Raw genomic sequence first — 21,982 nt, 5'->3', positions numbered from 1 at the left:
AGAAATCCAAAACCTATTGAACCAATGTGGTCTCCCAATAAGGTGGTAAAGCATGGCAGCTTCAGGGTGCTACTGTGGTCTAATGGTAAGGTAATTAGGGGTTACAGTTAAAACAGTGTTTAGAAGTATAGGTCTATCACAAGAAAAAGCTATATTTGTCAGTTTATTTTTTGCTGGCAGACAAAAGACTTTCATGAAAGAAAAGGTCAAATAAATAAATAAAACTACTCAAAACTATCCATTATTAATACAGCAATTAAGTAAAGCAAAGAAAAAGGCTTGTCATCATACAGCATTCATCCGAGCTCTCATCACTGAAATCATACAAAAACAACTAAGCTGAGAAGTCTCTCTGATTGGATTTTACAGGCAATTAGAAAAACTTTTTTTTTTACTGCAAAGGAAACTGAAAGAGGAACAAAGCGTCTTTACAGTATGACAAAGTTTATTGGCTCTCGTTAACGAGACACCAAGCCAAGTGCTTGTGTGATTTCTGCTCCCTAGAAAGGTTTTGAACACCTGAAAGATTCTGACAACCCGTATTTGAGTAAACACAACAAATGACAAGTGTTTTCCATTTTTCTTTGAAAGAAAAAACAACTGCAATCTGAAAGATATTGAAAGAACCAGTATCATGCATTTTTCTTCCTTTCTTTTAAACCCATTTAAAATGAAGTGTCTCTATTTTCGATTTATAGCTTAAATGACTGAGGTAATTTATATTCTATGGTTCCTGAAGGACAGGTCATGTGCCTGTGTTGTTTGCAAAGCCATTAAAAAGAGAAACCAAGCCCAACACCATGACAACCAAGTAGAATACCACGGTGGAGCAGCACCCACCTCCAGCAAACTAACAAATAACTTGAATCAGGGTTCGAAATGAGGTGGGGCTGGGGCATACCCCCCCCCCATAGCACTTTTTTGTTTTGTTTTGTTTGGGGGGGTCACACAACACATCAGTACAGCTTGACGTAGCCACATTTCCTGGAGTGAAAATACAGGTAGGGTATTGTTCAAAATCCAACATAAGACTAAAAAGTGGAAAAGAGATAAGATAGCAAACTAGTCTTGAGAATTTTTAATAATTACATTTTTGGGGACCCCCCCAAGAGTCATAGGTCATTTCGAACCCTGTCTTGAATACATACTTCTAAAAAACAATTACGCAAAGTTCCAGCACTGGTTCAGTTTAAAATGCAAGTTAAAACAAATGGCACAGATTTTAAGTATTATTCACAAAAACATTGAGTGTTTTCCAAAACCAATTCATCAGGAAGTAAAAAAACAACATTTGGAACACGGGTCTGTCTTTTCAACCCGGATACATTTTCATGATCTACAAAGGTCGTAAAGTTATTGTATAACCTTCAAGGAAAACAAACAAGAGGTTTTACCTCATAGAAATGTGTCGGACCTGCTGGAAAGAAGCAAGGTACTGGTAAAACGTTGCTGTAAAAATTTCCCAGAAGACCAAACGTCTCGTTTTTATTTAACAGAGCCCAGGTAAAACATGATATTTCATCCCTTGGTGAATTTATTTGGCATACTATACATCCTTTGCTTGTTTGTTTTGTTGGTCCTTGAGGGTTCCCACCAAACCCCTGGAATATCGTCCACGTCCTTCATCTTTTCACCGCCCAGCACACAAGAACTCGGCTGGAATAGAGAGAAAACTCAAATAGGTTGGATATTCCTGCATCATAGATTTATTCTAATCCCCGTATTCTACCCCATCAATCACTTTGACCAGCTCATCCTTCTCCTTCCCAACTTCCCTGTATCTCTCACCTATTCCCCGAATCTTTTGCTCCTCACCCCCAATCCCCTTCACACCATCTCCTCACCTCCTTCTCTGCAACTCTCCTCTACCCATCACCTCCTTTCTCCCCCTCCTTTTACGTACCAACCCGTTGCCTCGTTCTCCTCACGACTCGCCACCTTCCCTCCATCTCTCACATCCATTCCTTCAGCTTCTTCCCCGCTCCGCTCCACCCCCCCCACACCTGATTCTCTGCAACCCTCACCTTCTCCTCACCCTTCGACCTCCCGTCTCGTCAATCGGTCACTTTCATATCTCCGTGCCTCACCTTCAATCGTCCGTCACTGCTCTTCTGCTTTCTCTGGTGGGTTGACTGGTTGAGGCTGCACTTCTGGGGGTTCGCCGCTACTGGCTTCTCTTTCCATCTTCTGCTCTTTCTGCTTTCCATCGTCATCGTCATTATCATCATTATTATTATTGTTATCGTCATCACCCCCATCTTCATCGAGATGGTGGCCGTCGTGTTGGTGTTCATCGTCGTTATCATCATCATCATTGTGTTCATCTCCATGGTGTTCATCATCGTCATCCTCCTCCTCCTCATCGTCATGGGGAACTCCTTCATCACTTCCCTCCTCCCCTTGTTCCTTCACTTCCATCTCTCCCTCGCTTTCCGCCTGCCTCTCCACCTCCCCCTTCTCCGCCTCTCCCTCGCTGAAGGGCTCCATCCCCTTCTCCACCCGTCCGCTGACCTCGGAGAACCAGTCCCTCACCTGCTGGTAGCTCATGCTCGACTTGGACACCAGGTCGTCCAGGTCCTTCTCGTTCAGCACCTTGTGTTTCAAATAGTGCTCCCTCAGGAACTCCTGGCCCTTCTTGGCCTCGATGGCGGGGAACGTCCGCTTGCAGGGGTACGGCCTCCGGGACCTCCGGGACCACCCGCGGAAACGTTTCCTGGGTTTCTTGTGCTTCCCGCCGCCGTTCATGGGCTCGTCCACCTTGCCGCTCTGGTACAAGTAGTACCACTTCAGGTGGCTGTTCTTGCAGGCGTAGCGCGTGTCCCCGAACCAGTTGACGATGTAGGTGCGGGGGAGGCCAGTGTCTGTTGCCATCTTGTCGTACTCCTCTGCGGTGGGCCACTGCGTTCGGACGAAGGCGCTCTTCAACACGTGGAGCTGCTCCGGGGTCTTCTTCACGATCTTCCTGTTGGCGGGCGGCGTCTGGGCTCGACTCTGAGCGTCCTGGCCGGACGAGGCGGCTTTGGCTCTGTCGCCGCCCTCGCCGTCTGTCTTGAGGTCGGCGACGGCGTCTTTGTGGTCGTCCGGCATCTTCCTCCGCTCGGTGAACCACGCGTCCACCTCCCGCCTGGTCAGCTTGGTCTCGGACCTCAGCCGACTCAGCTCTTCGTCCGAGGGCGTGTCGGACGTCTGGTAGCTGGCCTCCAGGACCAGCAGCTGCTCGGGCGTCTTCTCCTTGAACTTCTGCGGCGTGAAGTCCGGGAAGGCGTGCCTGAACTTGATCCTGGGGTCGCTGGACGCGAGGCCGGCGGAGGTCGGGGAGGAGTCGCTGGTGTCGTCGCTGGAGTCGATGACGATGGTGGCGTTGGGGGCCGACGGCAGGCCGCCCTCGTCGAGGAGGCTGCTGTAGTCGGCGGCCAGGGTCGCCGCGAGGGACGCGTCGCTCAGCGGAGCGCCGTGGTGGTCTTTGGAGTTGCGCTGGTTGTAGCGCGTGTCGCTAAACCACTTCTTTATCGCTCTCTTGGTGAGGTTGGTCACCCGCATGAGGCGCGAGATCTCCGCCTCCGTGGCAAACTGCCGCCGTGTGTAGCTGGCCTTTAGCTCGGCAAGCTGCTCCTTGGACTTCTTAGGTTTGGTCCCCTGCGGGTCAGGACTGTGAGTGGCAGTCTCGGAAGTGGTTGTTGTTTCGGCGGTCTTGGCCTGCTGGCTGGGCACCCCGGCTACGGTCAGCGTGATGGGGGAGGCCACAGGGACCGTACTCCCCCCTCCTACCTGGGTCAGGACCAGCCCGGGCTGTCCGACAATCTGGCATGTCTGGAAGATGGACTGCAGTCCGTTAGCGGTGGTGGCGAGGTTGGCCGGGATCACGGTGATGGTCTGGGGAACGGCCTGGACAGTGCCGTTAAACTTCTTCTTCCTGGCCTCCTCCACCTCCTCGGGGGTCCAGCTCACCCCGTGCTTCAGCCTCTGGGCCGAGAACCACACCTTGACCTGCTCCTCGCTGAACTTGGTCTGGGCCGAGAGCCCCATGATCTCGGACACGGAGGGGTAGGGGAAGCGGTTGTAGGCGCTCACCAGGAGGACGTTGTTGTCCATGGCTGCGTTGTACGTGGGGATGCTGCTGAGCGGGATGAGGAGCTGGTGGGTGTGGGTCTGGGCCTGGTGGTTCTGCTGGTTCTGGAGGGCAGACAGGACCTGGGCCAGGGTGCCTGGAGGCAGCATGTGTGCTGAGTTGGAGCTGCTCTTGATCTGGAGCACGTTGGGGCTGTTGACCATGATGCTTTGTTGGACCGGCTGGACGTGGTGCACGGCGGTCGGGGACGACACGGACACAACCCTGGGAGCCGTGGCCACGACGAGCGGGGCGGAGACAGCCACGGCCTCCTTGATTTCCTGCTCCTCGTCGCTCTCCACTTTGACGACGTCGGCGGCCATCTTGTGCTGAGCCGCCGCAAACTTCTTGGGTTCGGCTTTGCTCTTGATCTTCATGATGGGGGTCTTGCTGAGGGCGATCCCCTTGCAGGAGGTCTCCTCCTCGTCCTCCACCTTCACAAAACTGCCGTCGAACGTCAGGTCGTTGACCGTCTGCTCGAATATGGTCTGGTTGTTTCGCTTCACCATGGTGCGCGTGAAATTATCCTCGCCCGGGTGGTGCCGGGCGTTGTGCTCCAGGAGCGCGTCGTAGCGCTTGGTGTGGAAGTCGCACTCCACGCACACGTAGGACGAGTTCAGGACGATGTCGGGGTGCTCGTTGTCGACGTGCAGCGTGAACAGGTTGAGCTCGGACGTCTGGAAGCTGCAGTACTTGCACTCGTAGCCGCCCTCCGCCGTGCTCGAGTCCATGGTGTTGATGTAATGGTCCAGCGCCTGCCTGTCTTCCTCACTGGGCTTGTTCTCGGGGGAGAGCACCGAGTCCGAGCCCTCCTCGCCCTCCTCCGTTCCCTCGGCGACTACTTCCATGTCGGGGTCGGAGTCCACGTGCTCCTGAGGAGGCACCATGCAAGGCGTGGTGGACTTCCTTCTGCTCGCCATCCTGAGGCAACGGCGGTGTCTCTCTGTGGGTTTAGCGTGTGACGGTCAGACGCTGTTTCTATTTTCTGAAGTCTGAATTGTAAATCAAGACTTGCTCCATGCAGATGGCGTCTGGTATCCAAGACTTGTAGATGTGCTTATCCGAGAATCCTGTTAAATAGAGTTATTAGAATAATTAGATGCAGGCTCATGCATGTCACTAAAAAGTGTATTTGAGTTTGATTCTATACACCTTATAAACTGATAATATAACTAGAGTTTGGTATTTAGTACATTCCTGTACCTTCTCTAGGCAATTGGAACATTGTTTTAGATGTCATCTCATTGTGTCACTGTGTTGTGCTTTACTAAATAGTAGTATGCATGAACTGAAAATAAACTTGGTACAGCAGCAGTACATTAAGAACAAGGAGAATGGCTAGTTCTCACTTGTGGGTAAATTTGCAATGGGGACAGATTATTTTCGCTGGTTAGCTCGCTAGCTAGCTACGTTTTGGGGGATGGGACGAAGAATATAAAAGTATGAAATGTAAGCGTTTGTATTTATACAAATATCTTACATGTGAGTGTATGTGAGTACTGGCTTCTATAACCAACCTGTACGAACAGCTGTCGCAACTACAGTATCCTCCAAACATCTTAGCTACGGTCTTCTGATGCTCCGTCTTCCGCCTTCACCCAATCGTTCCCTCCGTTCCGTTCACTCCCACAGTACTTGACTAGGGCAGCAATACTGGCACCACAAACCCATCTGTTGTTAGCTAGCAAGCTGGCTAGCTATCGTAGGCGCAGAGCAAATTAGTGAATGCTCTCAGTCTCGACGGGTTTCCCTAACTTTCATTTTCACAACAGAGTCGGCCTGGTTTGGTTTGTTTACAAACTGAAAACAGTCGCATTGAAAGGCACAAATAGTTGCCGAGCGATAACGATAGTCATTTCTTATTTCCTCACAGCGTCTGTCTAACTAGTCCATATCGAAAATATTCCAGGGCCGCCCTGCGGTGGCCGTTAGGTTTTGAGGCAGACGGCCGCCCCGTTGCGTCATTCTGGACCAGGGCTCAGTAGACAAAACGAAGAAACCTTCTTGTTTTGCACTACTGCGTCATTGTAAAGCGACTTGGACTAAGGGGTGCGTTTCATTTCAAAGAGTAGTCTTCTCCCGTGTGCTCTCAATATCTACTTAATAGCCTTAAAATAACCAAACAACAGAATAGTTGTCGGAGCAGACTAGTTCAAGCTAATTACGTAGAGAAGTACACATGTATTAAGCGTACAAATACAAATCAGTCAGCATAAAATGCCTTAAAATGTTCTTTAAACAAAGTCTGTAAAACATGTTCACAGACTTACACACAAAATGTATAGATTGTAAATAATAAATACATAAATATACTGGGCCTACTTCAACTAAAAAAGGTCATCAAAAAAGTCCTGAAATGCATTTCTTTTTATTAAAATAGGCCAGTAGGTGAAAGTTTCAGAGCAGTTAGCAAAAGTTGTCGATATCACTCTTCAAATCCTGAAAACAAGAAATAGAAGTCAGTATCTATTTTCTAAGTTAATCTGGTTAATTTTAAGTTTGGTTTAAAACAAAGGACATACTGTGGAATCTACAACCATGAACATTTAACGATAGGTCTAGGTGTATAGGTAGTCACAAATGTGTCTGGTCCGTAATCTTATTTACACATAAAAAAATGTCAGTCAGACTCACACAGAGCTTGCTTTTAGCAAATATCCTCTAACCGTGCCCTGTATCTATACACACAGACACAACAACAGGCGCATGGTATAGGCCTGTACGTGCACAGTATGAAGAGCTCTACGCCAGAGACACAAACCTGAACAAGCTCAGTCTTGTCGTACTTCTTGCGGTGTCTGTAGATACTCTGGCATAGCAGCGCGTAGAGTTTCTCCAGCTGACACACCTCGTAGCCCTCAGTCTTGGTCACCACTCTCTTGAGCAGGTCCTGGACAGACACGCACAGACCACAGACACACACACACACACAGCATATGCCACACACAGCACACACACAGTTAGAAAAAATGCAGTCAAATACACTTTGGGTGTGTTTGATTTACATCCACACGACCAATCAAACTCACACAGTGACTTTACAAACACACATGAAATGGTGTCATCAACACAGGTGTGGTCAGTGAGCCAGACAAAGTGCCCCCTCCTCCCAGGTGATGGGATGGACAGTGTCATGAACGAGCACCACACCTTGAGCTTGTCATGGTCCACCACCAGTTGAGGGGACTTCTGGGAGAGGATCTCCAGGGCCTTGTCCACGTCTATCACCTGCTGCTGCTGGGCCACGGTCCAGGTGGCCCGCGTCACTCGGCCCCCACGTCTCTCTGTGTGTGGGTATGTGTGGGGGGAGGGAGTTGAAGCAGGTTTGGATATAGGTCCAGCTTGTTAATATCACAACAAGTAGTAACAAATGCAGTAGAAGTAGGCTTATATACAGGCTATTTCTGCAGATCTATACAGTTGCACACATTTGCACAGTCGCAGTCATGTGGAATGAATTATCTTTTTAACTGACGATGGATGGATTAGCGAGATGGATTAGTGTGACCAGACCCCAGACTAGGTCGAGCCTGAACCACTTCCTAATGTCAGAGGTCAGCTGAGGGGGAGGGGTAGAGGGTGGCTCCACCCAGGCACAATTTACCAGCGGTTCCAGGGATGACTGTTCCCGGAGGGGCATGGGTCTCCTTCAAAGGGAGCCCCCTCTTTCGTACACTCGCCCGGAACAGAGGGTGTCTCCTCTTTCAAATACTGTACAGAATCACAATTGCCATAGGGATTCTTTGGTATGGATTTTTGAGAGTGAGCTAGTTTCTTCTATGCTCTACCCTGCCATATCCTGTCGTTCATGTTGCTTCCATCCATCAATGGGTCCGTCACTCTGTTCTTGCTGGAGGAGGAGGGGAGGGTAGAAGAAGAGGAGGAGGAAGAGCAAGGGGTGGGCGGACGTTTCTTCATCTTGTTTTTCTTTACGATGCCTAAACTCCACTTGATCTTTCATGCTTTCGTTTTTTTTTTCTTTTGCTCGTGAGGGAGGAAGGCGTTGGTAGAGATGGCCATTAGACCTGTAGTCACGGAGCAGAGGCAGACAGACGAGATCGTGATTTCTGAAGACCTACCCTCCTCTCTCTTCCTACATTCATCTCATCCTCTCTTCCCTTCTCCTTCCTGTCTTGCGCTGTTTACTTTTTGTGACTTTTCAACCTTTTTTGTGCCTTCCTCGTCTGCTCAATAGAAGAATGTCTGTGGCCCATCCTCCTCCTCCTCATCAGTTCTTCCTCTTCCTACAGCTGTGTTCTCTTGTCCTCTCTCTCTCTCTCTCTCTCTCTCTCTCTCTCTCTCTCTCTCTCTCTCTCTCTCTCTCTCTCTCTCTCTCTCTCTCTCTCTCGCACTTTCTCCCAAAATAATCCACTCCTCGCCGTTCCTACTTCCTGCAACACCTTAACAATGAACTAACTGCGAGAAAACACTGGAAGGAGGCGAGGAGACAGGGGATACGTACTTGTGGGCCGTGGAGCGTTGGCGGCGAAGGGTGTGCTGGCGTCCTTGCCGTTCGGCCTCCTGTCGTCAGAGCAGCCCTCCCCTCGGGGCAGCGTCTGGTAGCAGGAGGGGGCGAACATGGATGTCTTGCAGCCTGCAAGCAAGCAGAACCAAGAAACTCATGGATCTCCAGCAAGAAGGAGACGTTTACAGAGCTCAGTGACATAGTGTAAACAAGCCGTGGGAGATGACATCTTTACTATAACACCGTAATGCACGAAAAGGAGGCACAAAAAATGACATATAAAACAATGTGAATGAACAAATGTGAGGGAATGTCCATGTCTTGAGGATCTCATACAGAACACCAAAAGAGCAGTATTTACCTGGCTAGTTTGTTATTATTAAGCTAGTTAGCTAGTAGAGTAAGCTACGTAGTTGGCCAGACAGTCACCTCTCTTGTTCCGTGAGTTTCTAATCTGCTCGCAGATCATGTCAAAGTCCTCGTCCAGCTCGTCACGTATGATGGCGTGGAGCGTGTCTTTCAGTGCACATGCCCGGTGGCGAATCTGACGGTCTGGAGAGAGAGAGAGGGAGGAAAGAGAGAGGAGGGAGAGGAGGGACGGGGAAGAGAGGTGAACGAGGAGGACGAGAAGGTAGGGGGAGGGGCTGTCGAAAAAAAGAAAGCCTGAGGTCTTCCTACCAGAGGGGTCGCTATCTGGGTTGTACTCCAGCGCGTTCTTCCAGATCAGGTCCACGTCGTTGGCAAACTCCCGGACCGTGACGTACTTGTGGGAGTCCACGTTGGCCAGGACGGTGGACAGGTCCATGGGGGTCTTGATCACGGTCGTGTAATCAGGGACCTGGGGGGGACAAACGTGGCACAGACCTCAGACGGTATGGAGTACAGAGTGGGTTCTTAGACGCAAGCACTCCTGACCCACTAAGGGTGGGAACCAAAGCAGTCTTAATTAAACCGTCCCAATGTCGTCAGTCGTCACTATGGTCAGTGGTAAAGTCCTTACTCAGTAAGGTCATGCGTCTAATGGCGTGATTTGCAACGATGTGATGTCCTGTAATTCCCCCGCCCATGACCAGATTGGGATGAGTGATCCCAATCTGACCCGTGCGATCGAAGAACAAGTATCTTGCACCTCAAACCCCCTAGATAATAACAAAGTCTTACAAGCAACCAGTTTGTCATATCTCCTCTTTTCTTTTCTTCTAACTCCCCCCCTCCCCCCTTCCCTCCCCTCACCCTCACCTCCTCCACGTCGACAGGCCTGCTGAAGGCCCTGAAGCGTTTGTCCTGCGCCAGGCGCTCGGTGACACTCCGCAGGAAGAGGCGGAGCTCCCGCAGGGTGTCCTCTTCCTTCTCCTCCATGCGCAGGCGCTCGCGCTCCGACATCTGCCTGGGGGGCGGAGGGGGCGCCAGGGGGAGCACCTCCATGGCTTGCATCACTGGAGGGGGACGGGGGGAGGGTGAAGTGGGAAGGGTTAGTGGAGGGGGGACAGGGGAGGGTTGGGAAAGGAAGGGGTAAGTGTTGGAGAGAGTGGAGATGGGGGGAGGTGAAGTGTGGAGGGTTGGGGGAGCGGGGAAAGGAGGGAAGAGGCAGTAAAATAAATGGTCAAAGGGTGAAATCTCCCTTGGAACTCATCAAATCAATGGTTGCCAGTTCGATTCCCAGCCGTGCCAAATTACGTTGTGTCCTTGGGCAAGGCACTTCACCCTTTTTGCGTCTGGGGGAATGTCCCTGTACTTACTGTAAGTCGCTCTGGATAAGAGCATCTGCTAAATGACTACATGTAAATGTGAATTGTGCATCCAGCTATCCTGTCGTCATCACTCACAGGCCTTCTTCTTGGATGCGGGGGCCTTGGCAGCCTGGAAGAGGATCAGGTCCTCGTAGAACCTCCTCCTCTCCTGCTGGGTGGGCGTCCTGATGGAGTGAACCTCTCCGTGCTCCACGCGGAACAGAGCCTGAACCTGAGGAGGGAGACCCGCACAGGGAACACGCAACTTACTCCCAACACTGGGAACGATGGCCTACACGACGCACCGCAGTCAAGGTTCTCTGGTGTGTGTGAGAGTGCCTGTGCGTGTCTTGTGGGTGCTCGTGTGTTCTGCCCATGGCTCGTGTCTGTGTGCCGTCCCTACCTCGTCGTCCAGGTCGTGGTGGGCCTGGTCGCTGGTGGCCAGCAGCAGCACGGGGGAGAAGGAGGGCAGGTCATGCAGCAGGCTGGTGAAGGTGGCCTTCAGGGCCGGCCCCACCGTGTCCCACCAGCGCTGGATCCTGGGGACGTACAGGATGCTGGGGGACGTACGCCTGGCCTCACAGAACACCTGGGGGGGAGGGTGGGGGGGTTGGGTTATCAGGAGATGGCGAGGAGGGTGGGGAGGAGGACAATGGGGGTTAGAGGAGGTGGATATAGGGGAGGAGGTGGAGGAGGGAGAGAGAGGTTGGAGGAGGTCGTAGGAGGGAGGAGGAAGGTGGGGGTTACGGGAGGTGGAGGAGGGAGATAGGGGAGGAGGTGGAGGAAGGAGAGAGAGGTGGGGGGAGGTCGTAGGAGGGAGGAGGAAGGTGGGGGTTACAGGTGGTGGAGGAGGGAGATGGGGGAGGAGGTGGAGGAAGGAGAGAGAGGTGGGGGGAGGTCGTAAGAGGGAGGAGGAAGGTGGAGCTTACAGGAGGTGGAGGAGGGAGACAGGGGAGGAGGTGGAGGGTGGAGAGAGGTTGGAGGAGGTAGTAGGAGGTAGTCGGAGGGAGGGAGGCAGAGCCTGCGTACCTGAGCGCAGGCCTCCTCGGGTGAGGTGGAGCTGACCCCAAACAGCACGGCCACGTCCAGGGTGTACACGCTGAACCTCTCCAGGGCGTGGAGCATGGCGGGGGCCAGGTGGGCGCTCTGCCCCGCCCCGGGACGCCCTGTCAGCAGGAGGCGGGGCCGGTGGGAGGTGGGCTGGTGCGCTGCACTCCTGGAGGGGGAAGGGGGAGGTGGAAAGGAGAGGTGGATAGGACAGGGAGTGGGAGATGGAAGGAGAGAGAGGTTCCAGGTGAGTATTATAAACCCTCTCTGCCTTGAGCCTTTACCCAGACGGAGAGCAGGCGAGTTGAGGTCTGCGAGGGTGGTTACCGCGCGAGGTGGAGGAAGCTGCCCTTTGAGGGTGGGGTCTGCTTGGAGATGGAGGTGTTGGAGGAGGTCCCCTCATCCCCGCTGTACAGCAGGTCGTCCTCCAGGAGGTCTGCCACAGCAACAACAATACATCTATCAGCTTCAAGACACGAGGTATAAAAACCCTGCTGTCAAACACACAATCTACACACAATAACTGTGCACTGCTCAAAAGATGTTACAACACAAGAGAGCAAAATATCATACAATGCTGTACAGTACAATGTAACACAATACTACTATAAAAAAAGCAAGTCAATACAACGCACAACCATGAGAGGAAGGCTCCAGGAGAACCAAACCCAAATCAGCCGCCCGTCAAACGCCCGTCACAGCCTAACCCAGACCCACCCGAGGCGTCCCTCCTCTTCCTGAGGCCCTGCTCGGCGTGGGGGAACAGCTTCTGCAGGCCGTCCAGGAGGGCGGTGAGCTCCGAGCCCAGCAGGGGGGCCAGGGCCGGGGCCAGGGCCTTGGCGGGGGACGACACGGCCCTCTGGGAGGCGGCCACTGTCTTGGCCATGGCGGCCAGGAAGTCGGTGGCGCTGACGCTGATGGAGGAGACGTCGAGCAGCAGCTTCTGGGAGGAGGCGTAGATCTGGGGGTAGCGGCGCCGCAGCGCGCAGAGGGCCGCCTCCGCACACACCGCCTTGATGTCGGCGCCGCAGTAGCCTGGCGGGGGGGGGGGGGGGGGAGGGAGGGAAGGAAGGAAGGAGGGAGGGAGGGAGGGAGGGAAAGAGAAAGCGGGAGAGATAGAGGAAGGAGGAAGAGACAGAGGGAGAGACGGGTGGAGAGACAGAAACGAGAGACTTGATGAACGGAATTGAAACGAGTGTCTAGATGGAAGGCCTCAGTAGGGCTGTGGCGTGTTGCCGTACCGACACACTTGTCAGCCAGCTCTTCCAGGAAGGTGTCGGAGGGGGCGGGGCACCACTGATGGGTGTGGATCTTCAGGATGTCCCGACGAGACTGAGCGACACACACACACACACAAAGGCCGGGGAAAATACAGAACAAGACCAACTTATCACTGGATTTCTCGACATGCGTTTTTCGGGTCAAAGGGAAGAAATCCAGTGTGCCTGTGTTATGTGTGCGTATCTATGCAAGTGTGTGTGTTTGTGTGTGCACCTCGCGGTCGGGGAGGCCAAACAGGAACTCCCTGTCGAAGCGTCCGGGCCTCCTGAGGGCGGGGTCGATGGCGTCCAGGCGGTTGGTGGCTCCGATCACCACCACCTCCCCCCGGCTGTCCATCCCGTCCATGAGAGCCAGCAGGGTGGACACGATGGAGCTGCAGGACAAACACACACACACAGACACACACCAGTTAGCATACGCATACACACACACACACACACACACACACAGATGACTCGGACACACACACACACAGAGACACTTCAGTCAGCACACACACACACACAGGTGACCCAGACACTCCAGTCAACACACACAAGCACCTGTGTATCTGGTCCTGACGGCTGGAGCGGACCGGAGCTAGACCGTCGATCTCGTCAAAGAAAATGATGGACGGACGCATCTGGTAGGCCTGGTGGTGAAACACACACCAGAGGTCAGTCACAGAGGTCAACACTACCCAACACTACCCAGCACTACACGACACTACCCAACACTACCTAACACCACCCAGTACTACCCAACACTACCCAGTCCTACCTAAACCTACCCAGTCCTAGTACCACCTAAAACTACCCAGCCCTACCCAGTTGTACCCAGCCCTGCCTCCCCTCCCCTCCCCAGCCGTACCTGGTCGAAGAGCAGGCGCAGCTGTCGCTCCGACTCGCCCACCCACTTGCTGAGGCAGTCGGCCCCCTTCCTCATGAAGAAGGCCACCTTCCTGTCCCCCTGGCTGCACTCGTTAGCCAGCGCCCGCGCCACCAGGGTCTTCCCTGTCCCCGGGGGGCCGTAGAACAGACAGCCCCTGGGGGGAGGGAGGGGGAGAGGAGAGAGAGAGAGAGAGAGAGAGAGAGAGAGAGAGAGAGAGAGAGAGAGAGAGAGAGAGAGAGAGAGAGAGAGAGAGAGAGAGAGAAAAGACACACAGGGAGAGAGAGAAACGATTTGTTGATGGAGAGAAAGAAAGACTGTCCCCCCCACACTAACCTTCTGCTGTGTGGGTGGGTGGGTGGGTGGGGTCGACGGTGTGCAGACTGACGGTAATGTTGCGATCTCCCTAACCTGGCCACAGTCTCTCTCACCTGGGAGGCTGGATCTTGAACTTGTCAAACACCTCTGGGTAGAGCAGGGGGAACACCACCATCTCCTTCAGGGCTGAGATGTGGCTCGTCAGGCCTCCCACGCTGTCAAAACGCACCTGGGGTGGGGGTAGGTCAATTAAGGCAACATTATAGACTGAGTGAACTTCTCATTGGGATATAAGAGACCAGTTTGAAACTTCAAACCGTTCATTGGCTCTTCACACTCTACTGCTATACTTTCTAGAAGCCCTGTTTGTATGTGGCTTTGGATGCAAGTGCCCGCTAAGTGTAAAATGTACATTGAAATCGTTTGGTTCCATTCAAAACTAAATGGTTCCCAAAATGGCTGGAGACTTACTGACTGGTCGATCACCATGGGGTCGATGTCTGCCAAACTCGATTGGATCTTCATCCTGTCGCTGTGGATCCCCAAGATGTCTTCCTTACGCAGATTGACAGGCAAACAACTGAGAGAGAGAGAGGAAGGGAGGGAGAGATAAAAGAAAAGAGAGAGAGAGAGAGAGAGAGAGAGAGAGAGAGAGAGAGAGAGAGAGAAGGCTGCCTCAGTCAAGCTCACTGTGAGCAGACAGCTCAACACCCAACAGACCTTCTACAATCCAACAACTAAAAGGTTTCCTAAAATATCTTCAGTGACATTCCCTGTGACCGTGTTGAACAGAGCAACTCCTCAAGTGAAAGTTCATCTGTCCACAGAATGAGATTCGCCACGGAAACAGCATCAGAACTGTTGCCTCGGCTTGGAACCTTGGGTCTAACGATGACATCATCAGCTCCCACTCATGATGTAATGTAAAGAGACAAACATGCTAGGAGTGACAACAACTGATGAACTCAATTCAATAAGCATACATTCTTTGCAGTCATTCACTTACATTTTTCCAGACTTCTGTTTGCAGAATAATGCAAACAGAATTACACAATGAGGACACACAACGCAGTCACCCATTCACCTGGTTTACGAGTTTTCCGGTTCACAAGCTGGTTCACTGACCTGGTCTTCCCACCATGTTCCTCATCAGAGTCCTCCTTTTCCTCAGAGGAGACTGAGTCACGACGAGGGTGCCACGTATGCTTCCTTCTGCAGGGTCGAACCGGACCAAAACAACACGAGACAGAGAGGGGAGGGTCTATTTTGGTAGACATATTGCTCTTACCTTTACTGCACAATTTCTGCTGTATATATATATATCTGTCCAACCCTTCTTTCGTGCTAATAAAAGAAAGACTCACCTGCCCAGCGTGGGCCCTAGCCTGAAAGTGTAAACAAGAAGATAAAACACAAAGTGCTTTGTCAGGCTAATTTTGCTCACAAAGAGAAAACAACAAATGTGCCATTTTATTCTCAGGATGAAAACGGAAACATCTCATTTTCACAGTATGTAACACTTGTGATGTACATGTGTGTGTGTGTGTGTGCGTGTGTGTGTGGGTGCGTGTGTGTGTCCTAGACCTGCCCCTTCTTCCACTGGTGGTGTAGGCGCTCCTTGGCACAGAGGCACTGATGCAATAGCTCCCTCTGGTGGACGAGGCATGGTGGTGAAAAACCTTTGGTGGATTTTTCCTAGACTCTACGGTGCAGACAAAACAGGCACACAGAGAGGAGAGTTCAAACACAGAAACACATACATAAACACACGGAAATACACACAAACACATACAGACACGAGCGTCCACAAACATACATAGAAACATACACACACACATACATACGTACACACACACATACATACTGTGACATCACGAGGGGCCGGCTGGCAGAGGGGTGTGGTGTTCGTGTGGAGGTCTGGCTGCCACACCACAAGATGGCTGCCAGTGGCACTACATCTCCCAGAATGCAGCAGCACCCAACCAGGTGTAGGTGCTTAAGGCACCTGATGGAAGAAGCATTAAAGACAGGTGGTGCCTGTTGTGAAGGAGGGAGGGGAGAGAGCCAGGAGGGAGAACAGAGAGCATTTGACGTGCTGGTGAAGCCTTTGTTGAGGCGCTTGCTTAAGCCCATCCGGAAGGGGGAAGGCCAAGCCGGGAAGAACCTGGACGGACAAGCTTTGAGTTTGCAACCAAAGTTGGTAGGACTTAAGTTAGGAGCAACTTTATGAAGCCTATGTTTTGCATTTGAGGAACTTTATTGTTTGCTTCCTGAAATGTACATTTACATTTAGTCATTTAGCAGACGCTCTTATCCAGAGCGACTTACAGTAAGTACAGGGACATTCCCCCGTGGCAAGTAGGGTGGAGTGCCTTGCCCACACAACGTCATTTTGGCACAGCCGGGAATCGAACTGGCGACCTTCAGATTACTAGCCCGATTCCCTAACCGCTCAGCCACCTGACTCCCTACTGAAATACTTTGTGTTGGTGAATAAATCGGATTCCTCGTTTAAAAGCACTTTTGCCTGCTCTGTCCTGTTGATTACGCACTGCCCTACACTCAGCTCAGTGGTAAAGCCTCTCGTGATACCACAATACGTACACACAGAAACATACACAAACTTGAAAGGAAAGGTCCCTGTATAGACAGAATAAATCAGAAGTACTTTGAAACTTCGCATTTTTCTGCCTGACTTCAGAGAACTCTCCATCCTCCTCATCACAATCAGCCTCTTCATCCAGCTCAGCTTCCTCATCCTTTTCTCTGTCATCATCATCGTCACCACCATCCTCATCATCCTCCAGATACTCTGAAAATAGTGGTTGAAGCATAAATTAAAACATCATTTACATTTCAAGGGATGAAAAACAACACGCACACACAAGAAACGTGGCAGATAAGAGATCTGAAGGCTGCACGATGTGTGATATGGGTACGGTTTGTGACTGAACACAGAGATGAACTTGATACCATTCTCTTGACCGCTGGCTGCTTTTCTGGAAGGTGTCTCACAGGTCTTTATCCTCTGCGCTATGGAGCAGATCCTCTACGAATCACACCAAAAATCGACTTTACACAAGGGGAGAAAGCTGAATACTGAAGGAGAGAGGGAGGAATGGGGTGAGGGAGAGGAAGAGGAAGGGAGAGAGGGCAGTCGAGGGGGAGAAGGGAGAAGAGCGGGGGGGGAAGGAGGAGGACACACCACAGATGGGCGTATCGCCTTCACAGCAGTCTGATAAGAGGGTGTGTGGGGGCGAAAGAGATACAGTACAGATTACGTAACTTACATAAACAGAGAGAAAGATAAAGAGAGGGGGGGAGTTGTGCTACGACTAGTTGTCTCTCTGTCAAACAGACAACACGGAGACGGTGTTATGGGGGTTTACTGGCGACGACAAGACTCACTGGACAGAAGCTCACGCTCACCCCTTCTCTCACGCCCCTCCCTCTCAGGCGACACATCCGCTTCCACTCCTCCATCTTCTTCAGGACGGCCTCATCGGTACTGTGGAGAACACGGGCAGTGAATAAAGACATGGAACGTTTCTGGGTCTCTGCAGCATAACTCTGTACAGCATATTACCCCCTATTACCCTCAGAATATCCCCCCTCTAGTCCTCCTGGATCTCAAGTCATACTACTCCAAGGGCCTTTTAGTCCCACCTTGACCTTTCAGTCCTCCTACTCCTCCTAGTCCCTCCTACTCCTCCATACATCTTAGTACCTAGTCCTCCATACATCCTAGTACCTCCTACTCCATATGTCCTAGTACCTAGTCCTCCATACATCCTAGTACCTCCTACTCCATACATCCTAGTCCTCCATACATCCTAGTACCTCCTACTCCATATATCCTAGTACCTAGTCCTCCATACATCCTAATACCTCCTACTCCTCCATATATCCTAGTCCTCCAGACATCCTAGTCCCTCCTAGTCCGCCAGACATCCTAGTACCTAGTCCCTAGTACTCATACTAATGAAAGTATTGTAGGTGATGGATGGCAGGTACCTGGTGGTTCTGCTGCTGCATCTCGAGAGCCCCTGAGGGCCTTCAGATCTGGGGGACAGATCGGCCTGCCCTGGAAGGTCCCAGGTAGCCAAAAACACACAACTCTGCATCTATACTCAAACCACACTGACAGCCTTTCTCAACAGTAAAGAAACACAATTCATTTGCAATGTGTCTTTGCTGTGGACACTGGCCATCCTCCACTTCCAACAGAGAGCAAAAGACACAACTCTCTACCTTTAGTGGTTGTACCACAATAACTGTTATGTGAATGATTCAGTCTGTTTTGTGATTAATGGGAGAGTGGGGTGGATTTGTCACCATAATGCAGATGTGCTTATCATACCATTTTGGTCGTCCTCCATTATGCTATTGTCCAGATGCTTTTGAGATTTTCTGAGATATAAAAACAATTTCCACAAAATCTGACATGAATGACCGAAATATAAAATCTAAATATCTCCTGTCATTCCCTGTCTGTAGTCAATCAGAATAGCCAAATCATTAGCTTATGTCTCTATCTATCCTGTGGATACGTCGTCCGGTCGTCTTCTCTTCTTGACTATCGGGGCATATTGCTAATAGGCTACACCATCATACATCTGATTACTGTAGGGACTCTCTCCGACCATTTAAACTTTCCAACGTTCGAAACTCCATTTCCGTTTTATCCGTTATTTTTGTGAAAGATTTAATGCAGCAACGAAAGTAGCCTACTAGGCTACTGTAGGCCATATCCTATAGTTATTTGTTTGTAACATATTAGTATTTTACTTAGCCCTGTATGAATATTCAAATTAACAGTCATCTAAACACGCCCCTATAGGTTATAACCGGTCTAGGTCTGTACCATGTGGATTTCAGAAAATAAACACTTTAAAATTACAGAAGGCCAATTGTGCAACTCACTTTGGTCCCTGACATTGTGTCCGAGTCAATGGTAGGCTTACGGACTTTCCTTATAGATGAAGGAATTTGAATAATAAAACTAGGCTACACTAATGTTCTGACAAAATAACCAAAATAAAACTTTCTAACAAACGTAGGCTATTAGGTAGGCTACTATCGTGGAAAATCTCACTAGACAGTCATCTATGAATGACTGCTCGCCTTAACAGCAAAATTAGTTTGAGTGGTGTTGCGATCAGCTGTCAAACCAACTTTAGTGTTTCACAGCGTATTATTTCAAAACAACAAACTCTGGCGCACGCTATTAGGCTGCTTCACAATCGAACGGTTGAATAGAAATGCTTATTTTCAAATCAATTCCCAGACGGATAGGATAAAGTCTATAATAACACAAGTGCTAGTTATTGAAACACACAGCCTAGACAGTTGTTCCAGTGTTGCTTCAAACACGAGATAGGCCTACTTTATTGGTAGCCTAGGTCGTGTGAAAAGAATCATAACTTATCTACATTTTCTTTTTACTTTAGTCATTAACCTTAGTAGGCTATAGCCTACTAACAGTGATAGTCTCCACTTCTTTGCTTGATGAAAACTAAATGATCCAGTAAGTTGCTGCTAAACCCTAGGCCTACGTGAGTGTTCATTATAATAAAATTATGAGTCAAGTTAGTGCTTAATGAGTGTGCCAAATTTCTTAACTTTTTACCATATGGTTCTAGGGGCTGCCATAGACTCGTATGGGAGAGGAAGATGATTTATAATAATAATAGTAAGAATAGGTAGAAACACTTAAGTGGCTTTGCCATGAAGCTAAATGATTATACCCAGAGACACAGTAGGCCACAACAAACTAATTTCCTGAAATATTATTGAGAACCCACAATGCAGGGCTCTCAAGTCTCTGCAGACTGGCTGCAGTATCTTAAGGCACCAGATGGACAATAAAAACTGGCATGCATAGAAAGATTCCTGAAGAAACAAGTTATCATTCATTTCACAACCTATGTGTCTATATCCCTATGTCACCATCTAGCGAACAAACAGTGACAGGAAGGTAGAGGAGTTTGATACACTGGCCAGTGTGGACACCGCTCAGTTTACAAACACCTTGTTGAATCTCTCATTTTAAAAATGAACTGGGGGCTGGCCAGTCAGCCTGCTGTGACGCAATCTAAAGATACGCTTATGTCATGTTTGAAAACATAATACATACCCAATGTTATCTTCATTCAGTTCATTTTCAAGCAAAAACAAGCGAGACAATGTCACGATGGGACAGTTAGCTGCTATACTTTACATTTTTGCACACTCTGTGTTTGGTTTTCCTCCCACCTCCGGAGCCGGCTCTTTTCAAAAGAGAAGATGTCCGCAGGAACTGGTCTCCTGTCCAGAATGTCTTGTTATTAACTGGACAGAATGCCTTTGCCACGGTCCAAGGAAAGACAAAGCTTTTCTCAACCCTAGGCAGAAGATTACAAACCTGAAGTGTTACTTAGGATAAATAACCACTGTCTGAAAAGTTGTGTACACTCTTATTCCCTGACATTTAATACTGGGTATGTTCATTTTATTACACAGCAAGTCTATGTAAGAAAGATGTGTAGCTAAGATAGTGAGTCAGGTGGCTGAGCGGTTAGGGAATCGGGCTAGTAATCCAAAGCTTGCCGGTTCGATGTCTGGCTGTGACAAATGACGTTGTGTCCTTGGGCAAGGCACTTCACCCTACTTGCCTCGGGGACAATGTCCCTGTACTTACTGTAAGTCGCTATGAATAAGAGCGTCTGCTAAATGAATAAATGTAAATGTAGATAAAGTACATACCAAAGTGTTTCTTACAATATAGGATTTCTGGACGGACTAAGAAACCGAAAACGGCCAAGAAGATTATTATGATGAGGTAAACAAATGAGCTAAAGCTTGTTATAAATTATTTAATAATACTTTTATCTGAAAGATGAGCTGTGCTGATCTGAAATGTCTGAAATAAAACCATGATGGATGTATTATCTTTTGTTTCTTTTCAAGAAACTGACGTGGTGCCGGTGACAGTGTTCCATCCCACTGTGACCATGTTCAACGTCACCAGGTTCCAACCAAACATGTTCAGTTTGACCGTGACAAACCCAGACACGTTATTTGAGATGGTGTTCAACCCGCTTGTGTTCTATAAGAGGGTGTTCAATCAAACAAGGTTGAACACATCCATATTACATTTGAGCATGTTCAACACAACCGGGTTGTATCACGTAGTGTTCGATCCAACCATCATGTCTGTGACCATGTTCGAACCAACCATGATATATCTGACGGTCTTCAACCCAACCGTGTTGGACCAGACCGTGTCCTATCAGAGAAGGAGAACGGAGCGCTGAGGAAACAGCAGCGCTTCCTCCGCAATGCTGCCAAGGTTTTGATGGTCAAACACCGTCGCCACCGTCAGCAGGTGAAAGAATACCTGAAGATCCTGAGAGACACCGAGGAGACCATTGCTGGAAAAGATGACAAGATTGACGTGAGCTTCATTTTTGTTATTCATCACCTTTAGTTTCAGTTGAGTCATACCTTCCTCTGTGTATCTATAAGGATACATCAAACAAGCTGTATCTCTCTCCTTCCAGATTCTTTCTGAAGTTTTGTAGCTCTACGACCTCCAGGGGCATGATTCCAGAGCAGTGTCCAATGACAGAGTTGCTGCGGTAATCAACCAAGCCACCGCTTCGAAGAACAGAATGGAGCTGCTGGCGACTGACATCTCCAGGGTTCAGACCCAACTCTCCGTTGCCAAGCAGCAGCTTGAATCCTACCAGGTCGGGATGGACAATGAGCAGAAGTCTCGCGAGGCCCTGGAGGGGAAATGGCAGCATCTACAACGCAAACTGGCGTCGCTGAGGAGCAAGAGGTCCCTGAGGGAAGACCAGCTCAAGGCCGTCCAGCAGAATAACGAGGACGTGGCCCAGACTTACCAGCAGAGGGAAGTCTTCCTCCAGAGGAGTCTGATAAACGAGGAGATGGACCTCCTCCGGCAGACGCTAGCCTCTGCCTCCAAGCAGCAACGCCTCAAACGCTGCAAACGACAAGTTGTACCAGGAGCAGGTGGTCTAGTGGCAGGACATGTTCCAGGCCACCCTGCGTGTCCTGAAGGTCGACCAGGGGAATTGTGGGCTACAAATTGATATTTTACTTTAGTATTTCACTAATATCATAATACAGAGAGATTGATTACCGTGATTGCATCCCTCATCA

At 50.0% G+C, this 21,982-nt stretch overlaps 2 protein-coding genes across 4 annotated transcripts; both read right to left on the bottom strand.

Moving 5' to 3' along the window:
- Positions 1-150: 150 nt before the first annotated feature.
- LOC124467027 (zinc fingers and homeoboxes protein 1-like) lies at positions 151-6,059 on the bottom strand. Its single transcript, XM_047019096.1, has 3 exons — positions 5,626-6,059; positions 2,088-5,178; positions 151-1,656 (listed from the first exon to the last, which is right to left on the bottom strand). Exon 2 carries the CDS (start codon positions 5,026-5,028, stop codon positions 2,101-2,103), a length of 2,928 nt encoding a protein of 975 aa, XP_046875052.1. The 5' UTR covers positions 5,029-5,178; positions 5,626-6,059; the 3' UTR covers positions 151-1,656; positions 2,088-2,100.
- A 166-nt stretch (positions 6,060-6,225) lies between these two features.
- Positions 6,226-21,931, bottom strand: LOC124467026 (ATPase family AAA domain-containing protein 2-like). Of its 3 annotated transcripts, XM_047019094.1 has the most exons (28): positions 21,703-21,931; positions 20,037-21,582; positions 18,177-18,226; positions 17,831-17,900; positions 17,225-17,324; positions 16,790-16,865; positions 16,485-16,628; positions 15,401-15,518; positions 15,181-15,201; positions 14,942-15,028; positions 14,288-14,396; positions 13,930-14,045; positions 13,481-13,655; positions 13,174-13,262; positions 12,845-13,004; positions 12,592-12,682; positions 12,068-12,385; positions 11,678-11,786; positions 11,333-11,519; positions 10,707-10,892; positions 10,400-10,535; positions 9,813-10,009; positions 9,252-9,411; positions 9,003-9,125; positions 8,571-8,702; positions 7,259-7,392; positions 6,870-6,998; positions 6,226-6,547 (listed from the first exon to the last, which is right to left on the bottom strand). In XM_047019094.1, the coding sequence occupies exons 3-28, from the start codon at positions 18,193-18,195 to the stop codon at positions 6,515-6,517; spliced, it is 3,219 nt and encodes a 1,072-aa protein (XP_046875050.1). In that variant the 5' UTR covers positions 18,196-18,226; positions 20,037-21,582; positions 21,703-21,931; the 3' UTR covers positions 6,226-6,514. The 3 variants fall into 3 exon arrangements, with proteins under 3 accessions (XP_046875050.1, XP_046875048.1, XP_046875051.1); XM_047019092.1 differs by having other exon boundaries at positions 17,246-17,324; positions 17,831-21,582; positions 21,703-21,929; XM_047019095.1 differs by lacking the exons at positions 18,177-18,226; positions 20,037-21,582; positions 21,703-21,931 and having other exon boundaries at positions 17,246-17,914.
- Positions 21,932-21,982: the final 51 nt, after the last annotated feature.

The sequence above is a fragment of the Hypomesus transpacificus genome, chromosome 4, assembly GCF_021917145.1.
Source record: "Hypomesus transpacificus isolate Combined female chromosome 4, fHypTra1, whole genome shotgun sequence".
NCBI lineage: Eukaryota > Metazoa > Chordata > Actinopteri > Osmeriformes > Osmeridae > Hypomesus > Hypomesus transpacificus.
The sequence above is the reverse complement of the archived record's forward strand: the minus strand, read 5'-3'. Positions and strand labels throughout refer to the sequence as shown.